At 42.9% G+C, this 26,674-nt stretch overlaps 1 protein-coding gene across 9 annotated transcripts in view; it reads left to right on the top strand.

Annotated features, from left to right (window-relative positions):
- The window catches only part of KIAA0319 (KIAA0319 ortholog), an 83,768-nt gene extending 57,259 nt beyond the window's left edge, over window positions 1–26,509 (top strand). For 5 of the 9 annotated variants that reach the window (XM_073331868.2, XM_073331865.2, XM_073331871.2 and 2 more), the window contains 9 exons: window positions 200–348; window positions 1,943–2,094; window positions 3,650–3,788; window positions 6,740–6,899; window positions 9,833–9,975; window positions 11,634–11,756; window positions 15,643–15,733; window positions 18,171–18,262; window positions 19,452–26,509. In XM_073331868.2, coding sequence (XP_073187969.1) covers window positions 200–348; window positions 1,943–2,094; window positions 3,650–3,788; window positions 6,740–6,899; window positions 9,833–9,975; window positions 11,634–11,756; window positions 15,643–15,733; window positions 18,171–18,262; window positions 19,452–19,630 — 1,228 coding nt within the window. In that variant the 3' untranslated portion in view covers window positions 19,631–26,509. Of the gene's footprint in view, window positions 1–199; window positions 349–1,942; window positions 2,095–3,649; window positions 3,789–6,739; window positions 6,900–9,832; window positions 10,004–11,633; window positions 11,757–15,642; window positions 15,734–16,072; window positions 16,207–18,170; window positions 18,263–19,451 lie in introns of those variants that run through there. The other 4 variants (XM_073331866.2, XM_073331870.2, XM_073331872.2 and 1 more) reach the window with 3 other exon arrangements.
- The last annotated feature ends 165 nt before the right edge of the window (window positions 26,510–26,674 follow it).

Here is a 26,674-nt window from a genome sequence, read left to right on the forward strand (position 1 = left end):
TCGTACTGTAGACGTACCCTTAGTTTATCTCTAAAACAGATACAAAAATTCAAATTCTGTGAGCCAAATTCATGCCTGGTGTAATTCCAGTACAGTCAGTGCTTAGACACTGTGGTTACAAATACAAATAGATTGAATGACGGAGGGACACGAAGGGGAGAATTTGTCCTGATTATTTTCCTGTGGTGTTTTGTTTCAGTGGTCCAACCACTGTGCAAATGGGAAACATTGACAAAGCAGTGGCAACTGTAACTGGTTTACAGGTTGGTACCTATCACTTCCGACTGACAGTGAAAGATTATCAGAAATTAAGCAGCACAGCTACACTCTCTGTTACAGTTAAGGAAGGTAAGCCGAATCACCCCTTCATGTGCAAAGCAATGTGACTTATGTTGATCATTTAGAAAATGGGAGGAAATTAGTACAGAACTAGATTACAGATTTGGTTTCAAGGGAACTCGGAGAAACCTACTGGACTAAAACCAATATCTAATCAAGAGATATTGTTTCTTATATGACTGTAATATCGTTACTTCTAGGACTTTCTTTAAGTTAATTACATATGCAAATATATTTATTAATTGTTTAATAAATGTCCATGGGAATGTGTTAACCTCAGCATGTATCCTTCGTGAATAGAATAATATTGCACTCTCAAAAAGTTAGCAGCAGCTGCCTGTGTGGTTAAAATAATACTCAAACACAGGCTCAAGTTCCAGCTAAAATCTCACAGTAATTATGTGTTTGTTCATCTGTAGGACAGAGACAGAGAAACAGTGTTTTGCCCCACATTCACCCCGCAGAAAGCCCTGCTGTAGTTACAATGCTGTTTTTCTGCTGTCCTGCACTATATAACAGGAGTGGCCAAAGTACAACTCTGGAGAAAAATGCAATCTACACTTCACCCTCCACTTTACATTCATCTTTAATAGGGAGATGCAGAGGGCGGGGGTAGCCAATCCCAGCATCTATTGTTCCCTCTTGGTCTGAATATTTAGGGGCCGATTATCTCCATGGGCTTGCATCCCTTGTTAAAGATGCTGTGTTCTGTTGCATGCAAATCAGCTGAGGCCCTTATCACAAAATTTGTTTGTGCGTATTCTGCCAAGTTATTTGGTTTGTAGCCTTACCTGCCATTCCACGCTGTAAATATGGCACCTTCTTACTCAACAGAGCTGGCTTTAGTAACAAAAATGTGTTTTTAATGCTTTTTGCTCTGGTTAGCACTGCAGCACCAGCACAGCTGGGGGAAAGATCTGGTCTCTATTCCTTCATGTGCATCATCAACAGAACTGTTTACCAAATTCCAATTACACATCCAATCGGTGACACCTGTGCAAACCCACAGAAGGCAAAGGAGCTGCACAGATATTGCTGAGGGCATAGTTTGAAGACAACATGGCTGCACAGGTGCCCCTGAGGGCCTCATTTGAGCTCTGGAAGGCTGTACAAGATGATCAAGAAGAGAAGAACCCAGCTTGACTCTCAGATCCCAAGTTGAGTTTATGAGGCTAGGACTTGTGAAAAAAAATCTTTTTCTTTGTAAACTGAGAAAATCTAATCTGGAAATTGAGAGAGAATAAATATAGAACCCCAGAGTGCCGTATTTACAGGGTCACTTTTCAAAGTGGGAGCACGCTTCAATAGTAATCCTGTCAGTAATGTAGCTCTTTTTCTAGACTCTAGTAATCCTGGGGTAAAATTCAGCCCTGCCGTAACTGCTTCATTGACTTCAGGAGAATCGTAGGCCTTCTCTCACTGGGGCTGAATTTCACCTACTCCCTTGCTGACACTTTTGAACAGAATTATTTTCATTGTCTTTGGCTGTCTGAAACGCAGAGTATTATACTGTGGAGAGGCTGTGTGTGTTTGCAATTGTGTATCATTTACATCTTGCACCTTTCGAGAGAAAACTCTCCTGCTTTACTGTCTTTGTGGTTAGAAAACAACAGTCCTCCCCGGGCTCATGCAGGAGGCAAACACATTCTTGTGCTTCCTAATAACTCTATTACATTGGATGGCTCACGGTCTACTGACAACCAAGGGATTGTATCATATCTGTGGATTCGGGATGGCCAGAGCCCAGCAGCTGGTGTAAGTATTTTGAAAGTATTTAACTGGAGACAAAATCTGCCCTCTCTTGCATACATGCAAGCCCTCTGACTTCAATGTACCATGCTGGCAGATGTGCCCAGTCAGTCGCTATAGGGATTGGTGTTACATCTGGTTTTATTTCACAACTATATATTAATAAACTGGTACAAGGGGTAAATGGCACTTTAATTACATTTGCAGAGTATACTCTGTTTGGAGGGCCAAAGCAGTCATGACAGAGATGCCAAAGACACTAGATAGAGAGCTTAGAAATATGGCCATGTGATAGTAAAAAGAGACTCATCTGGGGAAAATACAAGCTAATGCGCCTGAGGGAAAATAATGTGAAACCCAGATATTCAAAAAGGAGGAAGATCATTGTAAAGCAAAAGTGCTGATAAAGCCTGAAGAATGAGGGCAGGCAGCAAATCCGATATGAACTTGCAATGTGAGATGATAACAAAGAAACCAAAGAGCTGATGATCTAGCTCAATAGGACACTGGTGGAACTCCCCCCAGAATGTTGAGTGTGGGTCAGAGCTCTTTGGCGTCAGAAAGATGGTGACAAATTGGCAGGAACTGAGGTGGGAGGAGCAAAATGATTATGGATCTGAAGGGAGTGATTTATGTGAGAATATTAAAAGAACTAAATAGGCTTCGCATAATAACAACAGAGAGTGATGACAACAGTCTGCATATAAAGGGCATAAACACCAAGGAAGGAGAGGAATTGTTTAGAGTCCAAGGAGATAGAATTAAGAATATTGGGATAAAATTTAAAAACAAAAATGTAGACTGAGTCTTATATTTTCAAACAGATGTGCATCTAAGTACTACGGTATGTCAGCCTTGAACACACAATATCCTTTTACTAGCTTTATCGAAGGTGCCCACGCTGCATGGGCATGTACACAGCACTAAGGCTACGTCTGTGCTGCAGCTGGAGGTGTAATCTGCAGTTTGTGTAGACATACCATACCTGGGCTATCTCTAATCTACTTAGCTTGCTAAAAATAGCAGTGAGGGGGCGCAGCGGTGTGGCTTGTACAGTCCATGCTGAAACCCACTGTGCTGTGTCCTCACTGCTAATTTGAGAGAGCTAACTAGATTAAAACTAGCATGGGTATGTCTACACAAACTGCAATAACACCTCCAGTTGCACTGTAGACATAGCCTGATTAACACCTCCAAAACTTGCACTGGTCCATTGTAAACCCTGAGAATTCTGGGAAGGATTCTTTCAGGGTGGTCCCTTTGTTGTTTGTTTTGAAGGTCTGAGGGCAAGCTTTGTGGTGGATTTTCCATTGCAGACAACTATTAAATCAAGATTTGATGTTTTTCTAAAAGATCTGCTCTAGGAATTATTTTGGAGAAGCTCAATAGCCTGTGTTATACAGGAGCCCAGACTGGATAATCACAGTGGTCCCTTCTGGCCTGGAATCTATGAATTCACATTCTGCAGTTAGACGGATGTACAGCTTGCAAGCCTCTGTCCTCTCAAGGAGTATAACCCTCTGCTGCTGTCTCTTTTTTTTTTTTTTTTTTTTTTTTGCAGGATGTGATACATGGCTCAGACCATGAGGCAGTTCTGCAGCTAACCAATCTTGTGGAAGGACTCTATACTTTTCACTTGAAAGTCACAGATGCTAAAGGAGATTCAGCTATTGACACTGCTACTGTTGAAGTGCGGCCTGGTATGATCATTAAAAGGTCATCTATAAGCTGTGTATACCTCCACATCTCTTCTTTCCTGTTGGCAAGATACTGTCGGGTTATAAATCATGGCTCTGATTCACCACTGCCTTGCATTGTTATTTACACCGGTTTAAAGTGGATGTAAAATACTGTCACCTGAATTCTCCCTTTACATTGTGACAGGGTCGGGCTAGATGGCTATAGGAGAGTAATCGAAGGCAGATATATTAGCCCCAGGCTAAGTAGGTCCCTTTTCCCTGGGTAAGGTAACAGGGAAGGTTCCAGAACAATCAGGAACCTTATGGAGACAATTAAGACAGGCTGATTAGAACACCTGCAGCCAATCAAGAAGCTGCTAGAATCCATTAAGGCAGGCTAATCAGGGTACCTGAGTTTTAAAAAGGAGCTCACTTCAGTTTGCGGTGTGCATGTGAGGAGCTGGGAGCAAGAGGCGCTAGGAGCTGAGAGTGAGAACACGGACTGTTGGAGGACTGAGGAGTACAAGCATTATCGGACACCAAGAGGAAGGTCCTATGGTGAGGATAAAGAAGGTGTTGGAAGGAGGCCATGGGGAAGTAGCCCAGGGAGTTGTAGCTGTCGCACAGCTATTCCAGGAGGCACTCTAGACAGCTGCCTGCCACAGGGCCCTGGGTTGGAACCCAGAGTAGAAGGCGGGCCCGGGTTCCCCCCAAATCCTCCCAACTCCTGGTTAGACACAGGAGGAGTCGACCTGGACTGTGAATTCAGAAAAACGGCCAGGCTGAGGGCTGCTGTGAAGCTCCAAGGCGAGCAAATCCACCAATAAGCACAAGACCCACCAAGGTAGATCAGGAACTTTGTCACAACGTGCATTGGTGATACTGTTGTACGTCCACTTTGCACAGGTATAAATGCTTGCATCCTTTTTAGTCAGTGGAGAATCAGGCCCCATAGTTTAAAAAAAGTTGCCTTATTGATTATATTACAGGTAACAGGTTTTGTTTTTTAAAACTGAAAGACGTATCTATATTACTTATTTTCCATTATTTGTTTCAATTCTGCATTTCAATCATTTTGGACAATGCAAAGAGACCATTCACTTTTATTTTTAGTCACTTACCACTCAGTTACACTTCCTGGTTCTAATGTCCAGTTGCAATGTTTGGGTGAAAAAATGCTTCCACGGAATCTTCATTTGCTTAAATAAGATTTCTTTTCTATTGGAATGTTTCCTCTTGGTTTTAAGATGACAGGTTTCAGAGTAGCAGCTATGTTAGTCTCTTTTTGCAAAAAGAAAAGTACTCCTTTTCTTCTTGGTTTTAAGTTTTTTGTAAAACTTATTTGGGAATGGATAGTTTTGTGATGAAGGCCTGGGGCGGATATTTGGGAGATCTTAATTCTAATCCTGGTTCTGCCACGGATTTCCTGTGTGATTGTGGCCAAGTCACTTAGCCTCTATGCCATGTGTTCTTCATCTGTACAATCAGGATAATACTTATGTCCCTGGGTTGCTGTGAGGCTTGTGATGTTTGTAAAGCTCCATAGAAGGGCAAAATATTATTACCTATTTTGTTCATTTCCTCTGGGGCACCTGGCATTGGCCGCTGTCGGAAGACAGGATACTGGGCTAGATGGAGCTTTGGTCTGATCCAGTATGGTCATTCTTATGTTCTTATTATATTTAACAAAACCTACAATTACCGAGTTAAATTTGCCTCTAAAATGTGTCTAACTTTTCTGTCCCAAGTTTATGTTCCTCATTTAGACTCACTTGAACACATGCTGTCCCAGTAGTGATGGATTTAAGCACATGCTTAATTGCTTTTCCTGACTCTGGGCCTTAAAGACTGATAAAACCCTCCCTAAATGCGGTCTCAGGAGAAGGTGACATCAGGGTTTTTTTTACATGGATGACATATAAATGAGTGTGAGTTCACTCTCATGTTTTAAAGCATTGAACTCAAGCACTATGACTTAACTCAGTGACTTTCAACCTTTCCAGACTACTGTACCCCTTTCAGGAGTCTGATTTGTCTTGCCTACCCCAAGTTTCACCTCGCTTACAAACTACTTACTTATAAAATCAGACATAAGAATACAAAAGTGTCACTATTACTGAAAACTTGCTGACTTTCTTGTGTTTACCATATAATTATAAAATAAATCAATTGGAATATAAATATTGTCCTTACATTTCAATGTATAATACATACAGCAGTATAAACAAGTATATAGTATATAGAGCAGTATAAACAAGTCACTGTCTGCATGAAATTTTAGTTTGTACTGACTTCGCTAGTTCTTTTATGTAGCCTGTTGTAAAACTGGGCAAATACTTAGATGAGTTGATGTACCGCCTGGAAGACCTCTGCGTATCTCTAGGGCTACACGTACCCCTGGTTGAGAACCACTGACTTAACTGACTGGGTCTGGTCTCTTTATACATGAGCAACCCCTGCAGGACAGCTGGTGAAGAATCATAGAATCATAGAATATCAGGGTTGGAAGGGACCCCAGAAGGTCATCTAGTCCAACCCCCAAGAGACTTGGCATTAGCTGTAAAGGTTCGTTGATTCTCATTCCTGTATGTAGAAACAGTGCTGGATTGTAACCAACTGGAGTAGAGGGTAATGAAATAGAAACTTAGATATTCTGGTATGTTTCAAAATTAACTAAGTACCCTTCCAAATTACCTTCCCTTATAGCGATCAAGGGTAGGGGAACCTGGGTTACTAAGCACACCCTTCAGTCAATACTGAAATATTTGCAAAAAGAAAAGGAGTACTTGTGGCACCTTGGAGACTAACCAATTTATTTGAGCATAAGCTTTCGTGAGCTACAGCTCACTTCATCGGATGCATGATGCCACAAGTACTCCTTTTCTTTTTGCGAATACAGACTAACACGGCTGTTACTCTGAAACCTGAAATATTTGCCTGTCTCTGAAAAAACAGTGTGTTTGTTTTCTCAGACCCTAAAAAAAATGGTCTGGTGGAGCTGATTTTGCAAGTGGGAGCTGGCCAGCTGACTGAGCAACAAAAGGACACCCTGGTGAGACAGCTAGCAGTGCTGCTGAACGTCTTGGATTCAGACATCAAAGTTCAGAAGATACAAGCCTATTCAGATTTAAGGTATTCAGATATCAGGATGTGTGGGATTATGGAGGTGACAGCTCCCCTGTGACATCCTAAAAGAAAAGTTAAAATATTGTGATAGATGCTAACAGGTTGCGTGTTAGGGGTCACTTGTGTATAAGTACCTAGGGAAACTACGGTATCTGCACTCAGAAAGTCATTAAAGGATATTGTGCAGCTTAAAGCACTCTTCTTTGTCTGGGCTGTTAGACCTTTCTGAGTTTCTTTTGCGTTGCAGAGAAGCCGCACAAAATTGTCACATCGTCTTTTCCAAATCTTGCAGTCCAAGGGGGAGTATTGGACTAGGGGCTTCCCAAGTGAAAAGTGATGAGGCTGAGGGAGGGAAAGGAGCATCAGTGAGAGAGGCAGCCCAATGTAGTTGCTTCTTGGGACAGGGCAGTTGAGCTTTATGTGAGCTTTTTGCAAAAGCGAGATGTCTATATGCCATTTTTTACTACCTCTGTGCAAGGAAATAGGACTTGTATACATTTTATAAATAAATAAGCTACACTGAGGCCAGATCTACATTAGAAACTTTTGCTAATTAAGCCATGTCAGTTAGGGGTATGGTCTTCTTTGTGTGTGAGAACATTTCTATACCAGCAAAAGCCTTACTATAGGTGCAGTCATGCTGGCATAAAAGTGCTTTTGCCAGTATAACTTATTTTGCTTGAAGAATGGATATAAGTTATACCAGCAAAATACTATAAGCAGATTTTCCTTTCAAGATGGCTTTTTAACTGACAGTATTTTGTGGGGCTGCAGGATGGCAGCAGTTAGATTTCAAAAGACAATTTTTACTTTTCAAAACTAGTAAATGAGCTTTGTGATTCTTCTTGACTCTGCCAAAGCTCATAACTAGTAGCTTTTTGTGCAGCTGCATGGAAGAGTAAAGAGAAGTTGAGAGAGATTTCCCTGGAGCATATGCTTTAGCAATATTAGTTCTTCTACGGGTGGTAAAATCCCTGAAGTAGGAATCTGGAACTCGAGAACCTCATTTTAAAAAACCTCCCTGCAGACACTTCTTTTGCATCTTTCGCTCTATTTCAAAGAGACTGCATTTATTTATCTTGATGTCTTTGTTTCATTTACTGTCTTTGTCCTTCCAAAGGCTAGATGGAGTGAGACAGAGAGACTGTCACAATAAGCAAATGTTTCTTTAAGCAAATGTACTTGTCTGGGCCAGGTCTGTGTGATCAAAGCTTCTTTTTGTTTCCTCTCTCAACTGTTTGATGCCCCGGGTGCTTTAGATGCTTTTTCACAATCAGTATTGGGGACCCCTGGGTAAGTGATGAGCAGAAGGTCACTGAGCATGCTCAGCAGTCTACCTGGCTTCTGAGTAGTATGGAGAAGTGTGTATATAGGGCCCTACCAAATTCACGGTCATAGGATTTTAAAAATCATTAATTTCATGATTTCAGCTATTTAAATCTGAAATTTCAGTGTTGTAATTGTAGGGGTCCTGACCCAAAAAGGAGCTGTGGGGGGGGGGACACAAGGTTATTGTAGGGAGGATTGCAGTACTGCTACCCTTACTTCTGCAAGGCTGCGGGCAGTGGCGGCTGCCTTCAGAGCTGGGCAGCTGGAGAGCGGCGGCTGCTGGCCGGGAGCCCAGGTCTGAAGGCAGAGCCGCCGCCAGCAGCAGCACAGAAGTAAGGATGGCCTGGGTATGGTACCGTCACCCTTACTTCCTCACTACTGCCTGCAGAGTTGGGCTCTCGGTCAGCAGCCGCCACTCACTGGCTGCCCAGCTCTGAAGGCAGCAGCGCAGAAGTAAGGATGGCCTGGGTATGGTATTGCCACCCTTACTTCTGTGCTGCTGCTGGCAGGGCACTGCCTTCAGAGCTGGGTGCCCAGCCAACAGCCACCATTTGCTGGCTGCCCAACTGTGAAGGCAGCACAGAAGTAAGGGTGGCAATACCACGAGCCTCCTAAAATAACCTTGCGATCCCCTCAGCAACTCCCTTTGGGTCAGGACCCCCAGTTTGAGAAATACTGGTCTCCTCCATGAAATCTGTACAGTATAGGGTAAAAGCACACAAAAGACCAGATTTCACGGGGGAAGACCAGATTTCACAGTCTGTGACGCGTTTTTCATGGCCATGAATTTGGCATGACTCTACATATATACAATGGATGCATTTGAGTGGCAGATTCAGAGCAAAAAGACTGGAAATGGTTGCACACAGCCGAGCCTACCACAGATTTCTGTGTAGCTTGCACATCTACTGAGACCTGACAATGCAGTTGATGGAATCTATTCAGATGACTAGTCTTTCAACTATCTTCCTAAATTAATTAATTGATTTTTTTAAAATCATTTTTGGCATCTATTCAGAGCTCTATGCACCTCCCAAAATTTAAAAATACACTATTAGAAAATGTAATAACATCACTACAATATTTCAAATCCCAATGACTAATTTCCAATTAAAAGACTCTCTCTTTCCCTCCCCTCCCCCGCAAAAGAAAACCCCAAAGCATCCCATCAAATGCAGCATAACATGACACAATGATTTTAGATGGGCTCTCTCTTAATTGCCAATCCCCCAGTGCCCTGATCCAGTCTTCTCATTGACTGCAGTGGGTGTTGGATCAGACCCTAGATGCTTGTGGGAAAGGGTGTGGGGGCTTTGCAGTGCGCCTGGAAGTTTAACAAATGGGAAGACGAGGGAAGGAAGAGTGTGTCCCCCTCTCCTCCGCTTTCTCCCATGAAGCTGAGGAGCTAGAGAACTGTTACTGCTCCTGAACTGCATGGTAGTGCAATGGCCATGTCACTGGGATGAATTTGGTTAACCCAGTGGCAGATTAAATAATATCTATACACCAAACTTCTAATTTCCAGAGTATGGGCTCTTACAATCAAATTGAAAAATATTAGCTGCTTGGACATCATCAATCTTAATTTTGTTTGTGCGTTTTCTCTGCAGCACAGCGGTTGTATTCTATGTGCAGAATGGGCACCCTTTCAAAGTAATAAAGGCTTCAGATGTCGCACGGATGCTGCATGTGCAGCTGCGAAAGGAGAAGGCTGACTTCCTGCTTTTTAAAGTTCTGCGGGTTGACACAGCTGGTATGTTCTGCCTGCTGCTTCCTATTTCGTGAGTTTTACAGCCATCAGAATGTTAATTAGCATAGGCAACATGGTATACAGTGTGCCGGAGCTTCCTCTCTACACAGTTCTGCATTTGGTTTTCTGAATGATGAAGCTGATAATGCCTGAAATATCTGGTTATCTAGGGCAGATTTTTGCCCGTTACTTGCTTTCCTTTTAAAGATACAAGTGGCAAAGAGTATGATGGCTGTCAATCATTTTGTAAACTAAGACTCATTGCTGTATACTAGGAAATGTACCATGTTGGGAAACCATGTTGTAACACTATACTATCCCAGTGGTGATATAATACTGTTTGTTCTTACTCTGGATGGGACAAACCATGCTGTAACCATAATATAGAATTTGTGTTATATCCCTGGTTCCTTTGAGGTTATTACACTGTTCCCCAACAGGATTATAATATGATTCGTTCCTACCTCCCCAAGCAAAATGGTCAGGCCATCATTGTATTATAACGCAGTCCCCTAATGTGGTAAATAGTCTAGTGTAGACAGGCCTCTCGTATTTCTTCATAATGAGAGATCTTTTCATAATGATGGTTGGGCTTTCAAGTCAAGTTTTAATCTGCTGTAAAGTTGCAGTGCTGCTGGGAATTAGAACACTTCATGACACTGGGACATTACAGATCTGAATTTGTTATAATTTATAGCCAAAGGGGAGTTTTTTGCTGAGGATCAGAATTCAAGGGGAGAGATATAAGCTGTAGCTCTAAAATAGTCATTTATTAATAGGGTTTATTTTTGAATTTACTCCCTGAGGAAAAAACTACAGCTGTTATACTGTAAAAATTAAATGGTGTTTTTTTTCACTTTGAAATAGAAGAAAACTGAAGGTATAATTTTCAAATTTGCAGTCACTTACTTTTTATTCACATAGCAGGTTTTAAGGCAAAAGAAAGCCGCTGCAAGTTTTATGTATTTTTTTGGAAAGTAATTTATTTTGACTGTTCTACATTTTGATAAAATGCACACAACCCACTACCTCTTGGTGCATTTACAATGATTAAAACTTAAGTATGTGAATGCTGTACCCTAAGGAGTTTTGATGCTACATTTATTTCAGGTATTTGTATGATGATCATTATGGTGGTATCTGGGAACATTAATATTTCTCAAGTACTCCGGTATTCTGGAGAATATACACCATAGAAATACCAAGAAATAAAACATAAACAAATAAAACTGAACTCCTTGACTCAGGTCGATCTCCAGGTCTAGTGTCAGTAAATTAACTTTGGCTCGCTGGCTGGCTATTCAGTTGGATAATATATTTTCATCTTTCCGATCTCGCCCACCAGCCTGTGCCTTTAAAGTAAATCTTCCTAACTCAGACCACCCCACAAATGACTGGAAGATTAGGAACCAGCAGTGGTTCAGTTTATTAATAAAAGCAACGGTTTGGGGTACATATGTCTACCAATGATTCATGGAAACACATCAGTGTAATTTCCACTGTTCGATTTGTAAGTGACCTTTTCATTTGTCAGTCTCTGCACTGGAGTTGTGGGCCAGGAAATGCACCATGCACCACTCTCACGTTAGTGCCTCAACAGAGTGTGCATTACAAGTTGTCCTTTTACACTGTAATTATCTTCACCTTCATTTTATTCTTAGTCTGCCTTTTAAAATGCTCTGGACATGGTCACTGTGACCCCATCACAAAGCGTTGTATTTGCTATCAACTGTGGATGGAGAACTTGATACAGCGTTACCTAAATGATGGAGAGAGTAATTGTGGTGAGTTTTGATGGTATTGTGTGGTATGTTCCAAGAATGATTTCCCTTTCCTATGTGAAGCAGTTCTGTAAACATATCTATGAATATTATGCATGCTGAAAGTCAGTTAACAATACACACAACTGTTCTCCAGAACCAACCAACCAACCAAGGAAATGCAGTCATATGACATGAGAGAAGCAAGTGTGTATGGGCTTCATCCTGCACATTGCCAAGCACTCTAGCCCAGTGGCTCTCAACCTTTCCGGTCTATAGTAGCCCTTTTAGGAGTTTGACTTGTCTTGCTTACCCCCAACCCCAAGTTTCACCTCACTTAAAAACTTCTTGCATATAAAATCAGACACAAAAATATAGAAGTGTCACAGCACACTATTACTGAAAACTTGCTCACTTTCTCTTTGCCATATAATTATAAAATAAATCAATTGGAATATAAATATTGTACTTACATTTCAGTGTATAGTATATAGAGCAGTATAAACAAGTCATTGTATGAAATTTCAGGTTGTACTGACTTCGCGAGTGCTTTTTATGTAGCCTGTTGTAAAACTAGGCAAATATCTAGACCTCTGCGAACCCCCAGGGATACAGATACCCCTGCTAGAGAACCACTGCTCTAGCCTGATCCATCAAAACACTTAGGGGCCTGCTTAACTTGAAGCACACGAACAATCTCATTGACATCAGTAGGACTTCTCATGTGCTTAACTGAAAGCATGTGCCTAATTGCCAGATGGGACCAGAGTGCTCAGCACATCAGCACCTTGCAGGATTGACCTTGATGTAACCACTTTTTTTAAAGGGGAAATTATTTTTATGTAACAGGCTAAGCCTAGAAAAAAAAGACAGAGGTAAAGCTAGTATAAACCTTTGTTACCTGGTAAAACTGTTGCTAATGTAAATCGGAGAAAGGAGACCAAATTTTCTGGAATTATTTTCCCTCTTGACTGTTTACTAACATATTTTTTTTTCCCAAAAAAGTTTGTCAGAGTTCCATTTTGTAACGTGCTGAACACCTCACTACCACTAACTGCAGTCAGAGTTGAGGGCACTCGGCAACTTGCAGGACATCTCACAGGCCTGACACCTCCATGTGTGAGCTGTGACCCCATTACTGGCATTAGCAGTTACATGCACAGAAGGAAGGAAGAATACGCCTCACAGTTGGAGTTGTATTGCTTGTGGAAATGGAGAAAATTAGGAAATGAATAATGAAAGAAAATTAGGGGACTCTCTGGCTGTCCAGCCCCGCAATATTATCCTGTGGAAGATGTGCATGAGAGTTTAAAGTGATTGAGAATCTTCTAAGTCAGGGGTCCTCAATGCAGTGCCTGCGGGTGTCATGGTGCCCACCGGGACTTTTTTGTGTGCCTGCAGGACACCGTGCTGCCGAAATGCCGCCGCCGAGTGCAGGCGCCGGAGAACCACCCGCCAAAATGCTGCCGAGACGCATTGCCGTTTCTCAGCGGCATTTCGGTGGCGACGCTTCTTGCCGCTGCCGCTTCTCGATGGCATTTCAGTGGCGGGGTGTCCGGCGCCCCCCACAGTCTTCTGGGAGTAGCAATATGCTATTCCCACAGAAAGGTTGGGCACCACTGTTCTAAGTAATACTAGACGTTGTCATTTTAAAACATTTTTTTTCAAATTTTGCATAAGGGTTTTAGGAGAAAAGTATAAAAATAGCTAAACGTTACTTCTGACACTTTGAAATTATTTTGGGCCAGATGGATGTTTCCGTAGATAACCCTTGTACTGAACCTGCTGTTGCTTGGGAGTTTTTGATTTTTTGCTCAGGTTAAGAGGAACAACACAGAGATAACACCTCACCGGTTTCTTGCGGATGTGTTTTGTGCATCATGTTTTAATACGATGGCCTAGATAGTTGTAGCAGTATCTACAAAATGCGTGTGTCTTATACGAAACAGCCTTGTCAGTTTTAAAAACTTGGCTTTTTTATTTGACCACTTTCACATTTTCTTAATTGTCTTTATCTCACCTGTATTACAGTTACTTCTGGAAAATACAGTTTATTTGTCACTGGTTTACGTTTTATTGTTTGACAGGACTATCACTTCTCTGTTAGGCATACCCACGGCATACCCCTTTGACATCCTATTTGAAATCTCCTCTACCGTACTTAGTTTTCATAGCCTTAATTTAATTAAAATTTTCTAGTAGCATCAGTTTAGCCAAAATACAATAATAATTGCATGGGACAGAGTCTCCTTCTTTTATGTTGAGAAATACATTACTCCTCAAGTAGTCTGATTGATTAATTTCTATAGGATCACTCGAGGAATAAGATACTACTCCCCATGAGCAAAGGTATCAGAATCTGGACCCATGTGTTTGTACATAGGGTTGCCAACTGTCTAATCACAAAAACCCAAACACTCTTGCACTGCCGTTTGCCCTGCCTCTTCTCTGAGGCCCTGCCCACTCCATCCCCCCCTCACTCACTTTCACTGGTCTAGGGCAGAGGTTTGGGGTGTGGGCTCTGAGCTGGGGCCAAGAGATTCGGAGTGTGGGAGGGGGGCTGAGCCTGGGGCAGGGGGTTGGGGTGCAGGAGGGGATGTCGGGTGCAAGCTCTGGGAGGGAGTTTGGGTCCTGGAGGGGGCTTAGGGCTGGGATGGGGTTTGGGCTGCAGGAGGGGGTGAGGGGTGCAAGCTCAGGGAGGGAGTTTGGGTACAGGAGGAAGGTTTGGGCAGGCATTGGGGAGCAGGAGGGGGTGCGGGGTGCAGGCTCTGGGAGGGAGTTTGGATGGGGAGGGGGCTCCAGTTTGGGGTGCAGGAGGGGGTGCGGAGTGCAGGCTCCGATCAGAAGGTGCTTACCTCTGGCGGCTCCCAGTCAGCGGTATAGTGGGGGCTAAGGCAGGCTCCCTGCCTTCCTTGGCCCCGCACAGCTCCCGGAAGTGGCCACCATGTCCAGCCCCTGTATGTGTGGGGGGAGAGGACAGGGGGTTCTACACGCTGCCTGTGCTGCACACGCCGCCCCCGCAGCTCCCATTGGCAGTAGTTCCCAGCCAATGGGAGCTGCAGAGTTGGTGCTCGGGGTGCGGGCAGCGAGTGGAGACCCCCTGCCCTCCTCAGGGGCTGCAGGGACATGCCTGTCACTTCTGGGAGCGGTGCAGGGCCAGGGCAGGCAGGAAGCCTGCCTTAGCCCCACTGCGCTGCTGGACTTTTAGCACCTAAAATCTCCTGGTTTGGCTTCACTAGCCTCTGGGAGATAGGCCCTGATTCTGGAAGACTCCCTGCAAAATTGGGAGGGTTAGCAACCCTATTTGTACATCGTCTATCAGAAATCCAAATAAATTTAGCACAAAAATTTCCCCACAAAAATAGCACTGATCCTTAGTGCTACTTGAGTTCCAATAATAATAAATATAAATACCCTAGAGAGTGACTGTAAAGATGGGATCCTGGGGTTTCATATTTGTTTTGTCTCCCTGATCCCATATGCTATTTTCTCAGTTCTTCATATGAAGGAATTCTTTTTCTAACAGCACACTATCATCAATCATGTGCCCTATCAGAGCTGTACTGAACTGAAGGTGCATAAAGGTACACACCTCACTTGGGTGAAATGCCCAAGCTGGAAAGAACCCAGTTTGATTTTCAGATCTCAGGCTGAATTTGCTGGGCTGACAGGAGAAAAAATATATTTTACTTACAAATTGTGACTATTTGATCTGGAAGCCTACATCTCAGCAATGATAAATAGGGACTCTGGTGATGTCATTTTTACAGATTCCATTTTAAGAGAACAACTCTCAAGTTCCAGTCAATCTTAATGAAAAATGAAGTCACACTTCATCTCATGGGATCAGTTATTGAGACAGTTTCATTCATGATACCTTTGCATATCACTCTCTTGTTTTATTTTCTAGAATGGAGCATACTCTACGTGACGGTATCCACTTTCATTTTGGTTGTGCTCATGGTAAGCTTGGCATGGCTCTGCATCTGCTGCTGCAAGAGGTATGTGTGTTATATCGTTTTCACTGCAGTATGTGTTTATCATTGTCACTGCACCCTGTCCAACCCATATAGTCAGCTTCTCAGCATTAAACCACACTGCTCTTCTCACACACACTACTGTCCTCTGTAGAGATTTCTTTCTTTCTTTTGGGTTAGATACTTATCCCATTGAGAAGTAGGACCTGTCCTTTGCCTGATGTGCTCCTTGACACACTTTAAAAATAGTTATAAAAAGAGACCATTGCTGGAACCACCCACCACCTCTCCACCTAATAATTAATGTATATCCTAGCCCAGTGGCTGAAAACATATTTAACATCATTACAATTTTCCCACTAGAATCTTCTCAGTCTCTCACACCAAGATAAAGCCATATGTCCTGGAGGTCACGTAACTACGGCTGTTTTGGACCGGAAGGAGGGAAGAAAACTCTAAAGCAGAGGGTACCTCATGGAGAATGGCCATAGCTTGGCAGGTTGGGTCTGGCTTAGGTCCAGGGAAACTAGTCTATACAAAGTATGCTAACGCTGTCTATCCCAGGAGTTTCTCCCCACTTCCAGCTCTTTTTTTTGTCTGGCTTGTTAATATGCTTTTTCTGATCTCATTATCAGTCTCAGGTGTGGCTACACTAGAGAGACCACACTGATTTAGCTACATCAGCATCACTATGCCAGCATAATCCCATAGTGTAAAGCAGCCTACTCTGATGGAATGGATTTTTTTCCCATTTGTATAGGAACTGCAGTAGCTATGAATGAGAGTAGTTATGGACAAAGAAGCATTCTTCTGTCGACATACCTGCATCTGCCCTGGGGGTTAGGTTAGCATAGCTATGGTGGTCCAGGGTGTGATATTTTGGTTTTTTTCTCGCCCCTCACCGACATAGCTATGTCAACCTAACTTTTAAGCATAAATCACGTCAGCAAGACAATCAGTAATTCTCTCCCAAGTAACATATTTGTGTATTTGGTCCTTGCTGGTGCGAGTCATTGGTTTGAATGTTTTGTTGCTTATCAAACCGCCCAGTAGAGAGACAGTTTGTTTTGATGAAACAAAAAATGAATTGTCTGGGTGTTTAGTCTTCCCCACAATGATATTTTGGTGAGACTTACCAAATATTATATTTTTTGAAAAGCTGTCCCTCTTGGACTGCTTTCTCTGACAGTGGGGGGGGGGGAAGGGGGGCTGGCGTTGGACCTCCCAGCCTGGCATGTGGCCGGGACTGGTGGAACTCCTGCATCGAACTGGGGCTCAGCTGGTTCTGTGACTCTGTCCTCACTTACCCTCTGCAGAGTCTGAGATATCTGACTGGTCCTAAAATCGACATGGAGAGAAGGGGCAGGGACTGTGGAGTGGGGCGCGGGGACAGAGGTAGGAGATATCCTTGGCCCCATGGAGTTTATAAGAAAATGATGGCATGGCTTCCAGGGACTGGATTGTTTTTTAGATACCTTTATCGACATCTCAGATTAAATCAACCTGTCTGGAGGGTGCAGAGTCCAAGTTATTTTTATTACTGTTTATTTATTTAGATTGCAGTAGTGCCCACCACATGCTTATCAAACAGGGGAGATTGGTCCCTGCCCTGAAGAGCTTATAGTATAAAAAAGATAGCAGAAAGGTGTGGGAAAAGGATACAGCATACAAGCAATGTGATCAGTGATAGTAATGCACTTACTGTTAGCTATGTCCCTGATTGTACACGCTAAAATCCCCTCCCCATTCCTCTTTCTACCATTCAACCCCCTCAGCTTCCCCCAGGCAGCAGTTCTCCACTTCCCTTCTAGTGTTCTTACTCTTCTCTCTGACATTCAGCCCCTTCCCTCCATGTGAACAAGCAAGTAACTTCGAGGATAAATAGCTTACATAAATTCATAGGGGATGTAGTTTCTGTAGGCGTTGTGGGAGAAGTGAATCTTGAGGAAGGATTTAAATGAGGAGACAGTTGTCTTTGCAGACCAAAGCAGTAGGGGGATTCCATGCCTAAGGGGAAATCTCCATTTTGATTGGTTATGGTTAGCGATGGGCCCAAACCAAACTTGGTGAAAATCCAGATCCGAAATCTTCTCTCTGTAAGGGCTAAACCAAAATGCTGGGTTTGGACACACCCCTAAGCTTTGGGAAAGTTTTGTCCTGAAGTCAAACTGTGTGCCTGAGGCCCATATCTAGGTAATATAGAAGTCTGTTCCCTAGTTAAGCAGGCCCAATTTTGCCCACTTTCTGCATATGAAAGAAGGACTTGTATTCAGTGGTGCAGATTCTGCTCCCATTTACATCAGTATAAATCAGGAATGACTCTTGGAATCAGTGGAGTTATATCTGCATAGAATTGGTGTGAGGAAAATTGGCCTCTCTGGGTGTCCCTGTTCAGTGTATGTGTGTGAATTTATTTACTGTGCATGAGAACTTGATTTACTGGTGGTAACTTTCCTTTTAGCAGAAAGAGGACAAAGATACGAAAGAAAACCAAATACACTATCCTAGATAACATAGATGACCAGGAGAGGATGGAGCTAAGCCCCAAATATGGTAAGATTTATTTTTTAATTGGGACCCTTTTTAGCAGTGGATCATTAAATTCCTATGTTTGTCTTAGTTTTTGTTAAAGTTGTTTACTACTTTTCATAACTCAAGAACTAGGGGTCACCAAATGAAATTAATAGACAGCAGGTTTAAAACAAAAGGAAGTATTTCTTCACACAATGCACAGTCAACCTGTGGAACTCCTTGCCAGAGGATGTTGTGACCAAGACCATAACAGCGTTCAAAAAGAACTAGATAAATTCATGGAGGATAGGTCCATCAATGGCTATAAGCCAGGATGGACAGGAATGGTGTCCCTAGCCTCTGTTTGCCAGAAGCTGGGAATGAGCGATGGGATGGATCACTTGATGATTGCCTGTTCTGTTCATTCCCTCTGGGGCACCTGGCATTGGCCACTGTCAGAAGACAGGATACTGCGCTGGATGGACCTTTAGTCTGACCCTGTAGGGCCATTCTTATGTTCTTAATTTGATGGCAGTTACAAAGTTCTCTTCCATACATATTTTCTTCATTTTAAAGGAAAACATGTAAACAACATTTTTTTTTACGTTACAAAGTTAAAACTGCTTTCCTAACTAATACATAGCAATGTTGCATGTCCCAGATATGTCCCATTTAACTTCAGTGGGCTTTGGAGCATGCCCCTAGTTAACAGCTTCCCTTCACAATGAAAGGACTTTAATTTTGATTTCCCTCAGCCTAATGGGGAGAAACTTTAAGTGCAGCGGAGGAAAACCTCCTGAACAATAGACATCCTAAAAAGTAATACATTCACCCAGAAGCACAGACTTTTCATGATCAATCTTAGAGCTGTATGTGTGGATAGATTTAATGGATTGGTTCAAGCTGTTAGAAAGGACTGTGTTGCGTGATGAGATGCTTTCAATGAATTGTGAACAACTGTAGCAAAATAGAGGCAGAACAAGGCACAAGGCGCCAGCTGCTCAGGTAGTATCAATAGGTGAATCTCCACTGCGGTCACTGGAGTATCTGGCCCCCGATATTTCGTGTTTCTTTGTCTAATCTTTAATATGGATGGTGGTCTGAGTAGTTACTCTTAGAGGTAGTGCAGCACAGCATCACTGACTTTGCATGACACGACACAGGGGAGAGGTTACTAAATTTAAAAGTAAAACTTTCTGGAGACTCTTTTTACTGCTTGATTTACTTTCAGGTATAAAACACAGAAGTACAGAACACAATTCCAGTCTGATGGTTTCAGAGTCTGAGTTTGACAGCGACCAGGACACTATCTTCAGCAGAGAAAAGGTCGAAAGAGAGAATCCTAAGAACATCATGAATGGTTCTGTCAAAAATGGAGTTTCCTTCAGCTATAGCTCAAAAGACAGATAATTGAATGAGTGTAAAATGAAAGGACGTGCTGATTTGACACCCCAAGAAAGTGTTGATCCACCTTTTGTTTTTCAGAATCAGAAGCTTCCTAAAATTTATCCTAACAGCAGATGAAGTAAAATTCCAGTACAGCGGAGGGGGGATTAAACAAACAACTAACTCTTGTCATTGGTGTCAGAAGCACATTTAATTCCTCATTTGCTCTTTGCTGAACATTTGTGCATAAATGTCAGCAGACATTTTTCCTATAGTAGACCAATGAATCACTGCTATGACCCCAGCCAGGAGTGTTCTGTTACTAACAAAGGTGACTGTCTGAGGCTATATACAGGCTGTGTCTTTACTCTGTTTGCGTCACTCGGAGGAGCACTGTTTTATGTTATGTTATGTAGCTAATGTAAAACAGTAAAAGCCAACATTCAGAGTTTCTAGCTGCAAAGAGCAAAGTTAGGCTACAAGCTCCATCTTCATATACAGTTTTTAAGTTGGATACAGAAAGGGGAGGTCCATAGCTAGCATTTTTAATACATAGTATTTACCTCTAAGCTCTGCTTTATGACTGTGGTTTTTAGGGTAGCATGCCTAAGGTGAAAATGCCTCTGTTTTTAAGGGACATTTGCTATCTAGCAGTTTCACTTAATCAGCTGCAAGCTAATGTGATACGTTTGTATCCTGTACAAAGCACACGCCCCTATATTTACATCAAAAAAATGACAGCAGTGGAGGAATCCTGCCTTTTATTCTCTTCCGTTATGGTGACTGAGGCATGTATTTCTGTTCCCTGTGGGGCCTGAAGACCCAAGCGAGGGGTATGTAATAAAGAGGAGAGAGGGGCCGGGAGGACTTAGCATCTGTATGCCTCCTGCTATGTGTTGAGCACCCTAAACTTCCTTTGGCTTAAATTGGAGTTTAAGATGCTCAGGACCTTGTAAGATTGGACCTTAATGCATTTAAATGGAGATGGACACTAGAATATGTCAGCCAGGGAGGTTTGTAATAGAGTTAGAATGTGTCAAGGCTGTTACTGAGCAAAGGCTTTTAACAAAGAGCCATATAGGAAGCAGGAGCTTTGATCGCACAGTAAGGGTTAGTTAGGGCTGACTGAAACTTTTGCTTGAATATTAGAGGGTTTTTTTGTTTACTCTTTGCTAGGGGGTTGGCTGTCTTGGGTCAGGAAGAAGGGCAAGACTGTCTGGGTTTTAGCTCACTGTTGTTCATAATTATTGTTCAGCACCCAGGTATAATTCAGGGGTGCCAAATTAGAAGCACCCCATCACGTCCTTGAGATTTGTGTAAGGAGAACCCAGGTGATATGTGGACTTCATTTGTTCATGGCTACGGTGGTGAGGGATACAGACCAGTCAGCTTAACTTCAGTATCCGGGAAATTCATTGAGCAAATAATTAAGCAATCAGTTTGTGAAGACCTAGAAGATAATAAGGTGGTAAGTAATAGTATGGATTTGTCAAGAACAAGTCATGTCAAACCAACTCAGTAGCTTTCTTTGACAGGGTAACAAGCCTTGTGGATTGGGCAAACAGTAGATGTGGTATGTCTTGACTCTAGTAAGGCTTTTGATACTGTCTTGCATGACCTTCTCATAAATAAGCTAGGGAAATACAACCTAGATGGAGCTACTATAAGGTGGGTGCAGAACTGGTTGGAAAATCGTTCCCAGAGAATAATTATCAGTGGTTCGTTCACAGTAAAGCTGGAAGGGCATAATGAGTGTGGTCCCACAGGTATCAGTTCAGGGTCCAGTTTGGTTCAATATCTTCATCAGTGATTTAGATAATGGCATAGAGAGTACACTTATAAAGTTTGCGGGCGATTATCAAGCTGGGAGGGGTTGTAAGTACTTTGAAGGATAGGATTAAAATTCAAAATGATCTGGACAAACTGGAGAAATGGTCTGAAGCAAATAGGATGAAATTCAATAAGGACAAATGCAAAGTACTCCACTTAGGAAGGAACAATCAGTTGAACACATGCAAAATGGGAAATGACTACCTAGGAAGGAGTACTGCGGAAAGGAGTCTGGGGGTCAGAGTGGATCACAAGCTAAACAGGAGTCAACAACAGTGTAACGCTGTTGCAAAAAAATCAAATATCATTCTGGGATGTATTAGCAGAAGTGTTTTAAGCAAGACGTGAGAAATAATTGTTCTGCTCTACTCTGCACTGATTAAGCCTCAACTGGAGTATTGTGTCCAGTTCTGGGCGCCACATTTCAGGAAAGATGTGGACAAATTGGAATAAGTCCAGAAGAGAGCAACAAAAATGACTAAAGGTCTAGAAAACATGACCTATGAGGGAAGGTTGAAAAAATGTGTGTTTTTTTTTCTTGAGTGGTAACAGCTAATTTATAACCCTTCATTATACATGTGTAGTTGGGATTATATTTTCCAATATGCATTATTTTGCTCTTATCAATGTTGAATTTCATCTGCCATTTTGTTGTAATTCTTTGCAGTCAGCTTTGGATTTAATTATATTGAATAATTTTGTATCATCTGCAAACTTTGCCACTTCACTGTTCACTCCCTTTTCCAGATCATTAATGAATATGTCAAACATCACAGGTCCCAGTACAGATCTTTGGGGGACCCTGCTGTTTACTTCTCTCCATTGTGAAAACTGACTATTTATTCCGACCTTTTGTTTCTGATCCTTTAACCCAGGGTTGGGCAAACTTTTTCGCTTGAGGGCCACATCGGGTTTCTGAAATTTGTATGGAGGGCCAGTTAGGGGAGGCTGTGCCCCCCCCTGCTTCTTGCCCCCTCACAGCCCTCCCCGGGACTCCTGCCCCATCCACACACACACACCCTCGCTCCCTGTCCCCTGAGTGCCCCCCACAGCCCCATCCAACCCCTCCTCTCATTCCTGACTGCCCCCCCCAATCACCCCTTCTCCCTGACCGCCCGTAGAACCTCTGCCCCTGATTGGCCCCCGCTGCCCCATCCAACCCCCCCTCTCCTTCCTGACTGCCCCGACCCCTATCCACACCCCCACCCCTGCCCACCACCCCGAACTCCCCTGCCCTCTATCCAACCCCCCCTGCTCCCTGTCCCCTTACTGCGCTGCCTGGAGCACTGGTGGCTGGCAGCACTACAGCCGCGCTGCCCAGAGCACCAGGACAGGCAGCCGTGCCGCCCGGCTGGAGCCAGCCGCACCACCGCGCAGCAAGAGCCCCGCCCCCCAGAGCATTGCGCTGGCGGTGCAGTGAGCTGAGGCTGCGGGGGAGGGGAAAAAGCGGGGGAGGGGCTGGGGCTAGCCTCCCGGGCCAAGAGCTCAAGGGCCAGGCAGGAGGGTCCCAGGGGCCGGATGTGGCCCGCGGGCTGTAGTTTGCCCACCTCTGCTTAAACCAGTTACTGATCCATGAGAGGACTGTCCCTCTTATCCCGTGATTACTTAGTGTCCTTAAGAGCCTTGGTGAGGGACCTTGTCAAAGGCTTTCTGAAAATCCAAGTACACTATATCCACTGGCTCTCCCATATTCACGTGCTTGTTGATGCCCTCAGAATTCTAATAGATTGGTGGAGGCATGACTTGCCTTTACAAAAGTCTGTTGTCTCTTCCATAACAAATCGTGCTTATTGATGTGCTTGATCATTCTTTTTTTCACTACAGTTTCTACCAATTTGCCTGTTAGTGACATAGGCTCACTGGTCACGATCTCCTTGGGTGCCCTTTTTAAATATCAGTGTTAAATTAGCTACAATCCTGTCAGCTGGTACAGAGTTTTAATGATAGGTTACATACTACAGTTAGTAATTTTGCAGTTTCATATTTGAGTTTCTTGGGTGAAGACCATCTGGTCCTGGTGACTTATTACTGTTTAATCTTCTATTGACTCATCAGTGTGGGATAGTACTTCAGATTTTGTGGCTAAAAAGAAATAGCTCTGAAGTCCGTATCGCCCCCACATCTTCTGCAGTGAAAATCGATGCAAAGAATTCATTTAACTTTTCTGCAATGGCCTTGTCTTCCCTGAGTGCTCCTTTAGCATCTTGGTATTCTAGTGGTCCCCGTGTCTGTTTAGGAGGCTTCCTGCTTCTGATGTACTTCAAAAAAATCTTACTGTTAGTTTTTGTGTCTTTAGCAAGTTGCTTCTCAAATTCTTTTGTGGCCTGCCTGATACTTGAACACGTAACCTGTCAGAGTTTGCGGCACCTTCCTATAATCTTCACTAGGATTAGACTTGCAAATGGTAAAGGACGCCTTTTTGCCACTAATGGCCTCCACGGCTCTGCTGTTTAGCGATGGTGGCATTCTTTCTGTCCTCTTATTATTTTTTCTGATTTGTGGTGTAGATTTAGTCTGAGCCTCTGTTACGGTGTTTTTAAATAGTCCTCATTCTGCTTGCAGGCATTGGACCCTTGTGACAACTCCTTTTGATTTCCATCTAACAAGCATACTCATTTTTGCGTAGTTCCCCCTTTTAAACTTAAATATTAATACCTTTCTGGCTCTGAGAATTTGTGATATCAAATGTTAATATCATCAGTGGTCCTTAAGGCTAGCATGACTTTTTTGTCAGGCATTCAGGACTGAATATAACAAGCCCTGGACTTTGGATCAGTGTAATTTTTATTTCTAAGGATGCTGAATTCCTGGAGTCTCTGCGCAGGCAATACCCAGAACTGGGAGGGCAAGGCTATTAACTGGTAGGGTTAAAATGCATTGGTGGAACTGAGTGGGGAAGTCTGCCTATTTTTATGGACTGTGCTGGACTTGAAGCACTCAAGATCCACTCTGACAGACAAAATAAAAATATTAAAAATGCCCCAGGGCGCTGGGAACTACTCAGAAAATTCCCACACCTACTATACAAGCAGCGGAGGGTTGCGATGCTAACACTGTACACGAAAGTATCAATACGTTAATAAGGAGAAGCATGGCAACTATATTCTTGCCTGCGTCCCTTCAAAGTTAAGCCCTGAGTGCAGCTGATATATTGAAGATGCTCTCACTCATTACTATAAGAGGCATTTAATAAGTCCACACACTAATTGTTGCGCATGGGAGCATCCATACTTACAGAACATAAAACTCCACCACTCTAAGCAAGCTAAAACCTCTTTTTACCATGGCAGACAAAGTGCTTCTGCATATGAGGTGAAATTTAGCTGGACATATCTGACAAGAACAGTAAAAGCAAAGCCTCTGTCTTCTAATTCAACCCCTGGATTAACGGAACTGTTGCTGATAGTGTTAACTGTTGTCTGACGGTCATGACTAAGTTACATTTGACAAGGCCAGTTATCTCATTTCTTGTTTCACACTTGTCAGATATATTTCCAACTACCTTCTGGGAGGACAAAAGGAACTTTATCAGCCTCATTGTCAAGTGCACCAGATACAGCTGTAGTTCAGGGACCCCTCCCACGCACACACTGCCGTGTTGCCAAACATACTTGCCTATGCGATGCTAATTTTATTTTATTCAGCAGATTGTCTTGAGGAAATGGAAGTGCACACGCTCATGCAGGGGGGTTCATCTGCAGGGGCTTTAACAACACAGTATGTCTTGTCTCCATTCTTTATTCTACCCCTTCAAACCTGAGAGCAGCTCAAAAATGCTAGAGCTTAACATTCCTCAGACAGCTCTGGCCTTCTTCAAACAATCACAGGCCAAAACCGTCAGGCCCCCCCCCATTTAAGCAAAATTCCTGTCCAAGTTTGTGGGTGTATTGCCTGTATAACAAGTGTGGGTTTTGATCTTTGCTATGTTGAGATGATAAGGGAATAAGTTATAATGACCTTGAGTTTTGGGTGGTGATGGAGCAGAGAAAATGACAATTGTCAACTGCTGGACAATGTATGGAAGACTGGTCTGAGAAATAGAGATGAATGATGAGTATCCCTCTAGGACAGTGGATCTCAAACTTTTTTACTGGTGGTCCCTTTCACATTGCAAGCCTCTGAGTCTGACCCCCCTAATAAATTAAACACACAGTTTAATATATTTAACACCATTATAAATGCTCGAGGTGAGGAGGGTTTGGGGTGGAGGTTGACACCTCGCAACCCCCTGAGGGGTCCCAACCCCCATTGTAAGAACCCCTGCTCGAGGAGAAGGATGAGTGGGATAAGAAAGTGGGGATGGGAGGTCCTAAAGCATAAGGGAGAGTTGTACTTTAGGATTCCAAATACAGCGCAGTGTCAGATCCAGGTGTAGCAAGGGAGAAAAAAGCCCAAAGGTTTGAAACTGATAGTACTTTAAACGAAAATACATTTCCCTGTAGCATAGGCAATGAATTAAGTGAATGTCAGCCACATGTCAGTACTTTGCCTCTGTATAGAAGCATGGTGCCCCGTGTGTGGGCGAGCTACTGCAGACTTTCTAATAGGAATCTGTCTCTAGAAAGTGTTATATATTGCAAATGATAATATATTATAACTGGAACCATTTCTGAAGTGATACTATTACATTTATGTAGCCCTAATAAAGATCTGTCTTTCCCTCTAAGAGGCTCGGTCATGTGTCCTTGTGGCTGTTGCATTCTTCTGTATCTGAGGTTCAATTCTGAGGTCAGAGCAGTGTAGTAAAAACAATTACATGCTTTAGCTTTTCTGTTCATACATCAAACCATAGGAGTTAAATTGTTTTTGACCCTTCTTTGTGCTGAGTGGCAAAGAAAATATGAGAGGTAGGAATGAGTTCAGTATATTGAAGAAGAGGACAAAGAAACCAGAAACTCAAATTATAATTGCAGCTCTCGGAGAGGGGCTGTCTGTCCTAGAGCTGTGCAAATCAACAAAATCAGTTGTTTGCTGGCAACTACATAAAAATCAGGGGACAAAATGTTTTGATTCAACCTGACAACAAAATGTTTCAAAGTTTTCAGTGAATTGAAATAAAAATATTTCATTTTGTGAGACTGAATTTTTTTGGGGGGGTGGGTCAGAGTGTTTATTATTGTCTTTAATAAAATTGACAGACACTTCAAATCAAAATGTTTTGCTAGCTGTTTAAATAAAGCCTGCTTTCTTTTTCACGAGCTAAGTATCGTTATGACAGAGTGCCCTTTTCAGATAACT

The sequence above is a fragment of the Lepidochelys kempii genome, chromosome 2 (assembly GCF_965140285.1).
Source record: "Lepidochelys kempii isolate rLepKem1 chromosome 2, rLepKem1.hap1, whole genome shotgun sequence".
Taxonomy (NCBI): Eukaryota; Metazoa; Chordata; order Testudines; family Cheloniidae; genus Lepidochelys; species Lepidochelys kempii.